Source organism: Sus scrofa, chromosome 9 (assembly GCF_054392235.1).
Source record: "Sus scrofa isolate SSC_HxYL_T2T_F1_AM1 chromosome 9, Sscrofa_HxYL_maternal_Yorkshire_Landrace_v2.0, whole genome shotgun sequence".
Taxonomy (NCBI): domain Eukaryota; kingdom Metazoa; phylum Chordata; class Mammalia; order Artiodactyla; family Suidae; genus Sus; species Sus scrofa.
The window spans coordinates 137,007,069-137,020,893 of NC_139391.1; the positions used below are offsets into that span (position 1 = coordinate 137,007,069).

General features: G+C 45.0%; 1 protein-coding gene across 4 annotated transcripts in view; it reads left to right on the top strand.

The window, feature by feature from the left end:
• KCNH1 (potassium voltage-gated channel subfamily H member 1) overlaps positions 1–13,825 on the top strand; it is a 380,749-nt gene that overhangs the window by 270,725 nt on the left and 96,199 nt on the right. For all 4 annotated transcript variants that reach the window (XM_084978106.1, XM_021063876.2, XM_084978109.1 and 1 more), the window contains one exon: positions 13,483–13,679. In XM_084978106.1, coding sequence (XP_084834232.1) covers positions 13,483–13,679 — 197 coding nt within the window. The remainder of the gene's footprint in view (positions 1–13,482; positions 13,680–13,825) is intronic.

Here is a 13,825-nt window from a genome sequence, read left to right on the forward strand (position 1 = left end):
ACTGCAGTCTAATCTCAGCTGTGTGGGGAGAAACACGGGGAGGTAAAAACCCACAAACGTCTCTACCACCACAGAGTTGATGACTTTGGTTTTGGAGGCCCCAAGAAATACTCATTTTCTTTTCATTATATCTGTTCATCTTTCAAGTCTCCTTTCAAAGAGCATATGCCACTTTCAAAATCAGGAAAAATTGTTGAGAATTTTAAAGTAGGTCTTGAGAAAGCATTGTTCCAAGTTGCACCCATCCTTTTAGCTATTAGATGCAATTTGAAAGAATAACGTTTTATTTTCAAAAAGAAGTCTTGAGAGCATTTCTTTTGTTATTTCTTGATCTAATCAGAGAGAAAAAAGACATTGATTTTAGTCAGTACTCCCCAACCCTCCTTCAAACACTTTTTCTTTCCTCATTTCCTTTCCTTTTTCCTTTCCCTTCTCCTTTCCTTTCCTTTTCCTTTCCTTTCCTTTTCTTCACCCAGAGCATGTGAAGGTTCCCAGACTAGGGGTCAAATCAGAGCTGCAGCTGCTGGCCTGTGCCACAGCCACATTGGATCTGAGATACGTCTGTGACCTACGCCACAGGTCATGGCAACGCCGGATCCTTAACCCATTGACTGAGGCTGGGGATTGAACTGGCATCCCCGAGGATGCTGGTCGGGTTTGTTACTGCTGCGCCTCGTTGGGAACTCCTCAAACAGTTCTTGACAAGGAGGTTGGCTAGACGATGAAGATAGAGTGGCTTACCTCACAGTGGTTTACAGAACGGCAACAACCGTGGGTGGGTTCTCTTTATGTTAGAGTGGAGAGGGCAGATCCTTCACGGAGATGCTTCCCAAGAGTCCTGTGAGGGAAGGAGGGAGATGGCCCCATGTCCTTGCTCCGCATCGCCCCCCAGGGAACTTGCTGAAGTTGTGGGGGTGAGCGTTACTGAGCCATAGAAGGTCTCTTGCACATGCTCAGCCAAGGGGAGGAAGCTGTGTTTAAGTGTCTCTCTCTAAACACTTCAACCAACGTTAATATTCATGTGGCTGTTCCATCAACAGAAGCAATTATGTTAAATCCACACTCCCAGCAGGGAGCTATAGGATGAATAATCTAAAACTGCAGAAATGCAAAAACATTTGTATCAGGTAATGCATGCATTACCTGATTGAGAGAAGGTGGGGCTGGGGCCCTCCTTCCTAATTCTGTTTTTGCTTAAGCAATTTAAAAAATGGGTTTGCAGGAGTTCCCATCGTGGTGCAGCAGAAACAAATCCGACCAGGAAAGATGAGGTTGACTGAGGGTTCGATGCCTGGCCGTGCTCAGTAGATTAAGGATCCAGCCTTGCCGTGAGCTGTGGTGTAGGTCACAGACATGGCTCGGATCTGACATTGCTGTGGCTCTGGCGTAGGCTGGCAGCTGCAGCTCCGATTCGACCCCTAGCCTGGGATCCTCCACATGTCATGGGGGCGGCCCTAAAAAGACAAAAGACAAAAGACAAAAAAAAAAAACAACAACAAAAAAAAGCGATGATGATATAAGAAGTTTTATTGGAATGCAAAATGTTTCAAATATACTGTTAAGTGGAGGAAACAAGCAGGATATAGACCTCTCCATAGTAACCTTAGCTACATAAAAGGGATGTGAGTGGGAGAAAGATGAACAGTGTGTGCCACAGTGGTAACTGAAGCTTTCTCAGCGGTGCTCCCAAGAGCTGATACTTTCTTTTTTTTTCCCCTTTCAAATTATTTCTTATTTTTATTTTTTGCAGAATAAAATACATACATTTAAACACAATTACATTCACACAGATTATTATACCATGGATCTTAAGAAACAGATTAAGTGACTCCCTCTAGAGAAGTGGAATGGAAAATATGCTGAGACAAATAGGAAATTTATTCTATACTTTATCCCATTTTGTATGGCTTTCATCCTGACTATTTAGTATTATCTATTACATTTCAATTTTTCTTTAAAAATTAGCATTATATTAAAATTGTTATATTATACAACCAAAATTTATAAAGAAAACCTTATATACCATTAAATATTTTATATAGCCTAATAAAAGGAATAACTTAACTGGGAAGAGTAACAAAAATAATATACTCTCTGAAAATAAGTAAAATATAAAATGCATAAATTGGTTAAAAAACAGTGTAACTGTATATATCCTCACAATTTGTTACATCTTATTGATTCTTTAATATAGGCATTACACCATTCTAGGTGATGTGGTAAACAAGACATTATAGACCTTACATTGTACCGTGGAGATAAATGGTTATTAATACAATTGTAGAACTATATTATTTAATTGTACAATTGCATTATTTAATTATTATTATCTAAATTCTTTGATGGAGAGGAGATCAGAATCAGATGTAAGAAGACTTCAGCATTCCAAGAACGAGGCAGGAAACAAAAATTCCACAAATGACAAGGCTCACCAGTAAAGGTATATATTCAGTAAAGATGTGAAATCATCCGTGTACAATTATACCACCAAAATCAGAAATCATGAGAAGAGGTGGGTACAAATGTAGGACACTGGAAATGAACTTGCAATTAGGAGAACAACAACTTAAAACAACCTCATATATATATAGACTCATATCAAAACTTCAGAATAACTGCAAACCAAAAATAGAATTGTATCACAAACAAGGAATCTCCGGAGAAGAAATGTATCTCATAGTAGATAAGTGCATAATCCACCAGAAAGGGGGTCATTTGGCATCATTCTTGGAATGCCGAAGTCGCCTTACACTTTCTACTTTCAATACATTTCAGTTATTTTCTGCAATAGCCAAATATCCTTTTAAAAACAAATGGGGGCAACTAAGTCCATTTTTACTTCTTATCTGTAGCAATTTTAGAAAATGATCACCTGCTTTCAGTGGAAGATCTGTGATCTGTTTTCTTAGTGGAGAGGCACTCCGCTAATTTAATTTTATCCGATTGCAGTTGTGAAGAACAGAAGGAGAATTGTCATGATGTTCCAAGCTATAGGTTTAATGGATCCGTTTTCATGTGTGGTCCTCCAGTCAGAGGGCGATGCCAGCCTCTTTTGCTCAAGCTCAGGATAGTCTCTCTGCAGAAAGGCTGGTGACATATATTTGGGTGAAATTTTAATGCCTTTAAAGAGGGCATTTGTATCATAGTGTAATTTCTAACATCCATCATTTTTATTTCTTCTTTTTAAATTCGTCCATAAATTTTCAGCTCAGCATTAAGCTGGATCAGAGTGAATTACGGGAGTGTTTCTGAGCAGGTCAGCAAATTCCTTTGGAGTCAGGCTGACAATGTAGCTACCTGAGGAAGCCCAGGTTCTTGCATGCAGACTGAGGACCAGTCCTGTTGTCAAAGTCATCCATCCTAAGGCATTCTTAGTCTTCCAAATCCTGGCCCACCTTATATTGTTCCACTCAGAAGATTCATCTTTTCATTGATAGATTGATTTGTTCATTCCACAAACATGCCAGGTGTAGCGCTGGGGATTAGGATATAACAGTGGGCCAGACAGACACACCTAGCATAGAGCTACCAGCCTCACCAGAAAGACAGACCAGTGAATATGCAGTTTCACTTCTATAATATAGTGCCAAGAGTGGTAATAGGAGTAAGAACAGGATGATATGGGAGCTTGTTAGACAGGCATCTGATCCAGCTCAGTCCAGAGAAATCAAGGAAGGCTTCCTGACAGAGGTGATATCTGAGTTGAGACTTCCATGAGGAACTGAATTCCACCAGGTGCAGCGGTGGTGGGGGTTGTTAGAGGATTAAAGAGAGACTATTCCAGGCAGATGGGGCAGCATCTGCAAAGACTTTATTTTAAATTAGAGTATAGTTGATTTACAGTATTGTATCAATTTCTGCTGTAGAGTCTAGGCACCCAGTTTTATATAAACAAATACATTCTTTTTCTCATATTATCGTCCATCATGGTCTATTCCAAGAGGTGGATATTGTTCCCTGTGTGGTACAGGAGGACCTCATCGTTCATCCATCCCAAATGTAATAGTGCGCATCTGCTAACCCCAAACTCCCATCCACCCCCGCCCCCAGCAACCACAAGTCTGTCCATGTCTGTGAGTGTTTCTGTTGTGTAGATAGGTTCATTTGTGCCAAATTTTAGATTCAACATATAAGTGATACCATATGGTATTTGTCTTTCTGACTTGACTTGCCTTAGTATGAGAATCTCTAGTTGCATCCATGTTGCTGCAAGCGGCATTATTTTGTTCTTTTTTTATGTCTGAGAAGAATTCCATTTTATGTATGTACCACATCTTCTTAATTCATTCATCTGTCAATGGACACTTAGGTTGTTTCCATGTCTTGGCTATTGTGAATAGTGTTGCAGTGAACATACGGTGCATGTACCTTTTTGAATGAAAGTTTTGTCCAGATATATGCCCAGGAGTGGGATTGCTGGATCATATGCAAAGGCTTTAAAGGAAAAGAGTGACAGAATTGCATTTGTGTTCAGAAAGATCATCCTGGCTGCTGAAAAGAGAATGGACAGTGGGCAGGGAGACCAGTGAGGAAGATGCTGAGAGTGGCCTGAGCTGACGTAGAACAGCAGTGGAAATGGGGAAAAGTAGACCCAAGAGATATTTGATGGGTAAAATTGTCAAAGCTCGCTCATTTAGTAAAAATGGACATAAGCAAGAGCGTGGAGTCTGGAATGATTTGGACAACTCTCACAGGGAGGGGAATCACGGGAAGAAGAGCAGGTGTACCCGGGAGCAGGACTGGTTCCATGCTGCAAACTGTGGATTTGAGCTAAGTTCAAGTGTCCAGTGGGAGATTCTGTACTCACATTAAAGCTTGAGGTATAGACCTGGGCATCATCATGATCCAGGTGGCAGTTGAAGCCAGGAAAGAGGCTGAGGATATCTAAGGAGAGAGAGGAGGCCACGAACAACACAGTCAGAGCAGAGCCCCGAATACCAGTTAATACAGGACATTAGCTGTGTTAATGGGAGCCCGAGGTGGAATGCCAGAGGGGTGAGACCTGGAGAGTGGGATGTCACAGAAGCCAAGGAGAGGCGGAACAGGGCATTTTCAAACGCTGCGGAACCATGTCTCAGGGACTGGAGGATGCCATGACTGTAAGACACACCGGTGTTCCATGGCCCCTAAGAAACAATGCTGCCCATTAAACTGTGACATATCCCTGGTTGTAAGACACACTCTTGACTTCGAAGCTAAAAAATGCTAATCAACTTAAGTATATGTTAGAATCAAAGACGTTAACACTCTGAGGACTGAAAAATATCTTTTAGGCTGTTATCAGGAAAAGAGTTCTTATTGATCATGATGAGAGTAGTGCTGAGTATAGGGTCACGAGCAAGATTAGAGAGGCTTAAGAAATGAAGAACTGTGGGGGCTGAGTTCATGGTTGCTTTGTAATTTGCATGGGGTCTCTCCCAGAGTTATGAACCGAGAGAGAGACACTAAGTAAGATAGCTACCAGTCAAAATAATACCTTTTATTTTTTTGCGATAAAGCTAATATTGGAGAATATGCATTCTATTTGTGTCCATGAAGGCTTTCTAGTGTGGAGCCTCAGACTTAGATCTACCCTGGTGTTGCTGACCAGCACAAGCCTACAACTTTGAGGGTCTGCCCTGTAGCTCTGGTGGCCAGAGAGCCTGAGAGGACAAGCTTCCAGCAGGCAGATCCCGAGGAGAGGGAAGGGGCTGGCCTGCACATGTGCAAGGTCTGCTTCCAAACTCATCAGCACAGGAGGCACAGAGGCGTGGAGTGTGGTGCCGCTGGAGCTGCCTTCCCCGCAGGAAACGTCAGGACTAGGACACATGGTTCCCCTTATCAGAGCGTGGAGACGGTGTAAATAACACCATCAAGAAATCGAGCCATGAAAGAAAGGAGAACCAAATCCCACACCAGCTCTCTCCATTCCCAACCATCCAACTCTTCCCTCTGCTGTTCAGAAGGATTATCCATCTCTTTCATGTATCTGAAATCTCTCACCTCACCACAGAAGGCCAGCTCCATTCCCATTTTCTCTATGTAATCTCTGTCGTCCTGCCTCGACCAGCCGCCCACATATGTTGGTATTACACTTGCAGTTGTTTGAAGATCATTGGTAGACACATGTAAGTTTTGCCTCCTTATGCTGTCAGCCACTTGAACATAGGGGTGATATCCTAGCCTTTTGTTCTATCTCCCTTAATCACTGGGACACTGCCTGATCCATGATAAGCTGGGCCAAATTGCTGAACAGGATTGAACTGTGTGCAAAAGGATGAGATGTCACCCCACCTTTGGGACGAATAGCTGCCTGGGAGAGTAAGAGGCGGTTCACCTCGGACCTGGCATATGACATTACAGGTCCTCGTGTGGGTTTCACTGGCCCGAGGTGATGCGCACGGATGCCCCATCCGTCACACAGAGGTGGTTTGCAGAGGGGCAGGACAGTGGCTCTCCTTTGTACTAATTTCAAAAGAAAACAAAGGTTTCTGGAACAGCTCTGAGCTCTCTGCAAAATCTAACATGAGACCAAACCTTGCTAGAAGGAGATGCCCCTCCGAAAAGTAGGGGTGAACTGCATGTCTCACCTTGGAGCCACAGCATCCTGAGCATCTTCAGTCCCTGCCTCCTTTGTTGACCAGAGAAATCCAATAAAACATGTTGGCTCAGCCCCCGACACCGTGACACAATCCGATGTGATCTGGCACTTACAGCTCGAGGCTTTATTCCTAGTAGTAGATCTTCATGGCTTGGACGGGAAGGCAAATTGATGAGATTTCCACAGTGGTTGTCTGTCTTTAATGTACACACTCCCGTCTCTCAACTGCAGCAGATGAAACAGAGGTCGCAGACTGCCAGCAGCCCTTACCTTTTTTTTTTTTTTTTTCTTCCCAGTAAGAACAAGATGAAGGGCTTTGTGGCTTCATCACAGATAAGAGGAGGCAGAATTTACAAGGCGTGAGAGCTCTGCTCACCTCCTCTTCCCCGTGGTCTCAGACAGTGCAAGGGAAACAGCCATAAAAGCATGCGTGAGAGTTAAATATTCTAAAATAAGCTTCAGAGCCTGGACTTCAGCACCTTTGGCATGAGGTGCCAGGTGCGTGCCTGAAGCAGGGTCCCTGGAGCACCTGGCCTGATGCACAGGGACCTCTCAGTAGATCGCGGCTTCCTGGTCCACAGTGTGAGGTGGTCTGGGAGGTGGGTGGGTACCACCAAGGTGTTTAGCACAAGTCACTGGAGCTTTTGCTCTGAATGTCTCCCAGAACCTCCGTAGTCATGTTACTGCCTGATCCTGCAGACACAGAAGCCCAGGCTTCTTCCTGGAGCTGCTGAAGAAAAGCACCATGAGCCCAACACAACATACTGCTCTGCTCCACTGGACCGTGGACTCCTGAGCCCCAACAAAACTCAGAAAGTTTAGACAGGAGAGAAACTTGTTTTTCTCTCCTAGAGCCAGCTGTCCAGGTAAAGAGGCCTCGAATGGCAACTTTGGTCCACGCCTCTCAGCTCAGACTCTCTATTGTCCCTTCCTTCCCCGTGAGCTGGAGTTGGGTACCCCTCGTGTCCGCTCCCCATCACCGCCCCTAATGTGTTACAATCACCTGAGTCTGCCTTTCACTGCACTGCATCTGTCATTGCACAGTTAAACCTCAGCATCCAGAACAGGGCCTGCCAAGAGCTGCATGAAGGTCTGAATGTGAGGAGAAGCAGGTGGGCGTGTCATTGTGCTCTGGCCCTCTGGCCTGCCAAGTTCACTCAGCGCTGGCCTTTGAATAGACAGGGATTTTTCTGGAGAATTCCAAACGTGGTTGTCCCCTTCGGAGCAGATTGCTCCCTTGAAGCTCATCAGCATTCGTGAAGGCTGTTTGGTCTCCCCAGGGCCCCCATCCCAGCACCTCTTGTATGTTCCTGATCACCTGTCTTTAACCCCCCACTCCCACCTGCCTCCCCTCTTCAGGCTCCTTAAACACCTGTTCCAGCCTCTGGCCCTCGTTACACCAGTTGTCCAGGGGTGCTGGTTTCCTCCCCTTGCAGAGATCTCCTCTCCCTCTCCCGGTGCCACCTTAGCCCTGCTCCCGCCTCTGCGTTGTCCACAGCTGCAGTAGAGGCACAGTAAAGACAGCTGCGGCTGACGTGGGGTGGGAGGGCCAGGAGCCATAATTATCCAGGGGCTGTTGGCTTGGTGTTCGAACTGGACTGCCTTTCCTTTACCCCCACCCCAACTTTTCTTCCTTTTTCCCCCTCCCCAGCTCAGAACATCCACTTAAAATATAGTCTCAGTGTAATGAATAAATCAATAAGCTAGTGACCTGCAGACGTTTGATCAGTGAGTATCAAGGTACCTTTTGTTCTTCATTGAATGATCATTTGGCACCAGGGGACACGAGCTGGTTGTGTGTGTAGGGCTTGTCCTGGCCTCGGATTTGTAAGCCTGACCTGGAAGGGCGTCAATCCAGCGATGTGTGTAACTTCCAGGCAGCCGCCAGCGGCTCTGCGTCCCTTCCTCTGACAGTTTTCCCAAGTTATGTGTGTCATAAATACATTTCTCATTGACCAGAACAGTCCTGAGTTTGTCGCGGATTCGACAGGTCCTCAGACACCACATTCTTCAGTCTCCCTCACAGATCATTTATACCAGAGAGGCTGTCTTGACAGGAAGAAAGAGGGTATGATTTTCAACCGGGGTTGAAAATCAGATGCAAGCTATGACAACACTGAGACTTCCTAGGCCCTACAGATTAATCATGATTATCTTACCGTGAAATACTTTTCGTCGTAGGAACTAGTCTCCATTTATTGTTTTTGTCAAAACCTTGGATTGGAAAACTTTTCACAAAGGGAGTGTCATTTCTAAAGAGGTACTGAGGAGTTCCCGTTGTGGCTCAGGGGAAATGAATCTGACTAGGATCCATGATCTTGCGGGTTCAATCCCTGGCCTCGCTCAGTGGGTTAAGGATCGGGTGTTGCCGTGAGCTGTGGTGTAGGTCACAGATGTGGCTCAGACCCAGTGTTGCTGTGGCTGTGGTGTAGGCCAGCAGCTGCAGCTCTGATTCAGCTCCTAGCCTGGGTCCTAAAAAGACAATAAATAAATAAACATGCCCTTGATTTATTTCCTGACATATTGGAACCACAGTATGGTTACACTTTGTTGTGTGCAGTAGATATCCCCTTGAAGAGTTGTTTAGTAACTGGATTTTTACAGATAAATTCATGTTAAATACCTATAAGGATTTTATACGTGCTTTTATAATTAGAAAGATGACTCCTAGTTCATTTGAGAAGCATAATGTTCACCTGTTGGGTTTTGTTTAAATGAAGTAATATTTTTTCTGTTTACAAAATATTTCGCTTTAATTGAGTAAAAGCGTAAACAAGGAAAATCACAGTTTGTAAATCTACTTACCCATCTCCAGATAACACAATTTTTTTGATGTATTTCCATTGAGTGTTTTTATTATGTCCATTTTTATGGGACGTAAACATTTTATTTACATGGGAACGTAATGACTACATTGCTAATGAACCCACGTTTCCCCACTTTGTATCTTCAGTAATTTTCCCCTCATACATTTTTCTATAGCTTTTAAAATTAAAATTTTAAATTAAAAATTAAATTAAATTAATCAAATTAAAATTAAAAATTTAATTTTTAAATTTTTAAAATTTGATTACAGTCCAGTTGATTTACAATGTTATGTTAATTTTTTCTGTATAGTAAAAGTGATTCAGTTTTATATACATTGTTTCACACTCACTTCCATTGTGGTTTATCACAGGATATGGACTGTAGTTCCCTGTGCTGTACCGTAGGCCCTTGTTGCTTATCCAAGCGTATAGAAGAGTTTGCCTCTGCTAATCCTAAATTCCCAGTCCTTCCCTCTCCCACCACCTCTCCCCCTTGGCAACCACAAGTCTGTGCTCCCCATCTGAGAGTCTGCTTTTGTAGCTTTTTTTAAATTGAAGTGTAGTTGATATACAGTATTATGTTACAGGTATACAGTGCAGTGATTCGCAATTTTAAAGGTTATATTCCAGTTATGGTTATTATAAAATATTTGCTTTATTCCCCATGTTGTACAATACATCCTTATCTTATACACATCAGTCTGTATCTCTTAACCCCCTACTCATATACTGCATCTCCCTCTTTCCCTCTCCACACTGGTAACCATTAGTTTGTTCCCTATATCTATGAGTCTGCTTCTTTTTTGTTTTATTCACTAATTCGTATTTTTTTATATTCCACATGTAAGTGCTATCATGCAGTATTTATTTTACTCTGACTTACTTCACTTAGCATAATACCCTCCAAGTCCATTCATGTTGCTGCAAATGGTAAAATTTCATTCTTTTCTATGGATGAGTAGTATTCCATTACACACACACACACACACCTTCTTTATTCATTCATCTGTTGCTGGACACTTAGGTTGCTTAAATGGAGTAATCTTAATAAATTGTCAGGCAAGATTACCAGTGGTTTACTCTCCGTGGTCCTGGGTTAGTTATACCACCTTTGATCTCAGTAGGAGGCTGCAGAACTTGTAAATTTTCTTTGCCTGCTGGTCAAAATGCTCATCAGGAGACTTCCCATTAGAGCCGCTCCTTGCTCTTTCTTGGCTCATTATTTCAGGGAAGGGAGTGGCGTGTCAGCTTAGAACGGGGATGATTTGCTGGAATATTAGGTAAACAATTAGGTAATTTCTCATGGGCCTCTATCTCAGCCTGGAGGTCCGTGACTCTCTGTGTTCTGGTCATCTGTTTTTCCTAACAAACCACTCCTAAATTTAGTGGCTTAAATGGTTTCTCATTATTCCATGGGTGTTTGGCTCAGCTGGTTGTTTCTCTCTTGAACGTGCCATGTGTGTTTACAGTCCAGCACTGGCAGGGCTGCTGTCATCTGAAGGCGCAACTGGGCTGGATGGCCAGGTTGTCTTACTTACATGGCAGCCAGAGCTGGGCTGTCAGCTGAGAAGTCAGCCGGGCTGTCCCACAAAACACTTGTATGTGAACCTCTCGTGTGGTTTGTTCTCAAATCCTGACTGTTGGGTCCAAGAGGGAGCATCCTAGGATATATGTTCCCAGACAGCCGGACAGAAGCTGCAAGGACCTCGCCCAAAAATCCCACAACTTCACTTCTGCCACATTCCACTGGTGAAGGCAAGGGGACCAAAGTGACTTGAGATTCAAGGAAAGGGAATTAGGCTTCATCTCTCTCTTTTTTTTTTTTTTTTTGTCTTTTGTCTTTTTTTAGGGCCATACCCGCAGCTTATGGAGGTTTCCAGGCTAGGGGTCTAATCAGAGCTGTCGTTGCCTGCCTACGCCACAGCCACAGCCATGCCAGATTCTAGACGCATCTGCGACCTCCACCACAGCCCATGGCAATGCCGGATCCTTAACCCACTGAGCGGGGCCAAGGATCAAACCTGCAGCCTCATGGTTTCTAGTCGGATTGTTTCCGCTGCGCTAAGACGGGAACTCCCAGGCTTCACCTCTTGATGTGAGTTGCAGTGTATGGATAGGGTCCCTTTTCTGACTCTCTGCCCTATTGAGTGTCAGAAAGAGAGCATTCTCTAGGAGACTAGGATTACGTACATACGAACGCGTGAGAGCCGTCGCAGGGCACGTGGAGAGGTAATCGAAGGCTCTGCATGTATGAGGCATGTGGTGAGGCTGGCCTCGTCGGGGAGGACTCTGTGCTCGGGAGCACACGCTGAGGGAGCCTGTCTCCACGGAAGCAGGTGGTGTTCCCACGGAGAGCAGCAGTCCCTTCCCTGGCCCTGCCCACCTCGCCCACTCATGTCACAGATGTTTGAGAAGCATCTAGGAAGGGAATTGAAATACACAGTGTTAAAGGCATATTTACCTAAAAGCTACCCCATGTATCCTACTCGTGTCGAGTCAGCGAGACCACCTTGATGAGTTAGAACTGAGTGTTCTTTCACAAACATGTAGAGAACCGTGAAGCAGCGTGTCCAGTTCACTGGCTTTTCGGCTCACGGTGTGGAGGTGCCCGGCGTGGAGGGCTGTGACCCGTGGAGTACCTTGTGTACTTAGAGTGGACGCTTTTTGGTGTTCGAGCGAAGGCCAAGTTCTGTCCAGGGGCTTAAGAGTCTCTTTGCCTCCTTGCCCTGAATTACAGAGACAGCTGCCCTCTGAGTTGCTCTGAGACACGGGTACCTGGGTTCCAGCTGCCAAGTGTGGCTGAGCTGGGTGCTGGGCTGGCAGCCCTCTTGAGGCTTGTTAGATTGGTTTTTGGTTTTGTAGCATCGTTCCCCCCCCCCCCCCCAATCCTCCTCTCTGGCTCTCGGGGGAATCAAATTTGTGTTTATCTGTGCTGAAAATTTAGAGGCAAGAGAAACAACATTTCAAGTTATTTATAACCGGAGGCTGTGCCAGGAATGAATTTAGCTTTGCATTAGACATATGTTAAAACACTGCTCTCTGGGAAAGGTAGGAGGAATAATAGCCCTAGGTGTGAAAAGCAGATAGTTAGAGGAGATGGGTCGAGGTTTGACCCAGAATATGGCTATGTGGGATTGGTATTCTGTTGACTTACTCGTCGTGTGGAATACTCGGCATAGAGGGGCCTGGAGATGCCATTTATATGGGGCCCATAATTGTACACCGTCAGGAGGGCATTTGGCCAGGGGAGGACCGTGGAAGGAGGTTTGGGAGAGAGAGCGAGGAATGGACACGTGCTCCCAAGCCTCGGGGCGGTGGACAGAGGAGGAGACAGGCGGAGCGCCACTCCTGCCTGACGTCTCCCCGGTGCATCATCCTGAGCAGAGGAGACACTGCCTGCTCTCCGGCTCCCAGGGCAGGGTCCACACCCTCCCGTGGCAGCCTAATGTTCGCCGCTCAGCCACCCTGACACAGCCTCGGTTCGCCCTCTTCCCTCGCTGCTCTCTTGCCTGCAGATACTGCAAGAACCCCAGCTGTGCGCCCGGCACTGTGTTAGTGAAGGCATGAGACACAAGGAGGCTCGTGTTGGGAGACAGACGAAAAATAAGAATATGATGACATCAGGGTTGGGGTTTTGGAAAACTGAGGGTGATTAAGAATAACGTGAGAAAAAGAATGTATATATATATATATACACACACACATACATACATATATATACATATATATATATATATATACACGACTGGGTCACTTTGCCGTACAGCAGAAATTGACAGGACATTGTCATCAATTATAGTAAAAATTTTTTTACAAAAAGAACAACACAGGGTCCCCCTGTTGGGTGGGATATTCAAGAGGTAACAGATGATCCCAACGCTATTGGTTACATTCTGACATGTGTCACGTGGTGTTTTTATTAACGTTTCCTAGATTGCGTATTGTTGAGGTCCAAATTGAAATCATTCTTGCCTTTTGGGAGCCCGAGCTGTGGATTGCTGAGTGGACGTCAATTCTGGGACACAGCGGGAAGCCAGCCCCCACGGCCAGACCCTCCCTGCTGACACTTGCCTCTTCAACGCTTTCTCTCCTCAGGGAAAGGGGACGTGTTTGGAGACGTGTTCTGGAAGGAAGCCACCCTTGCCCAGTCCTGTGCCAACGTGAGGGCCTTGACCTACTGTGACCTGCATGTGATCAAACGGGACGCCCTGCAGAAAGTGCTGGAATTCTACACGGCCTTCTCCCACTCCTTCTCCCGGAACCTCATTCTCACCTACAACTTGAGGAAGAGGGTGAGCTGGCACTTGCAGTTTCTTTTCTACCAAGAGCAGTCTCTGTGCACTTAGGAGAACCACACGGGCCAGGAAGGTTCTTTCACTGTTTGAGTGGAGCAATTGGTTCTGTAAAGGTTCTATCCATTGTGTGCTCTTTGGAGCTT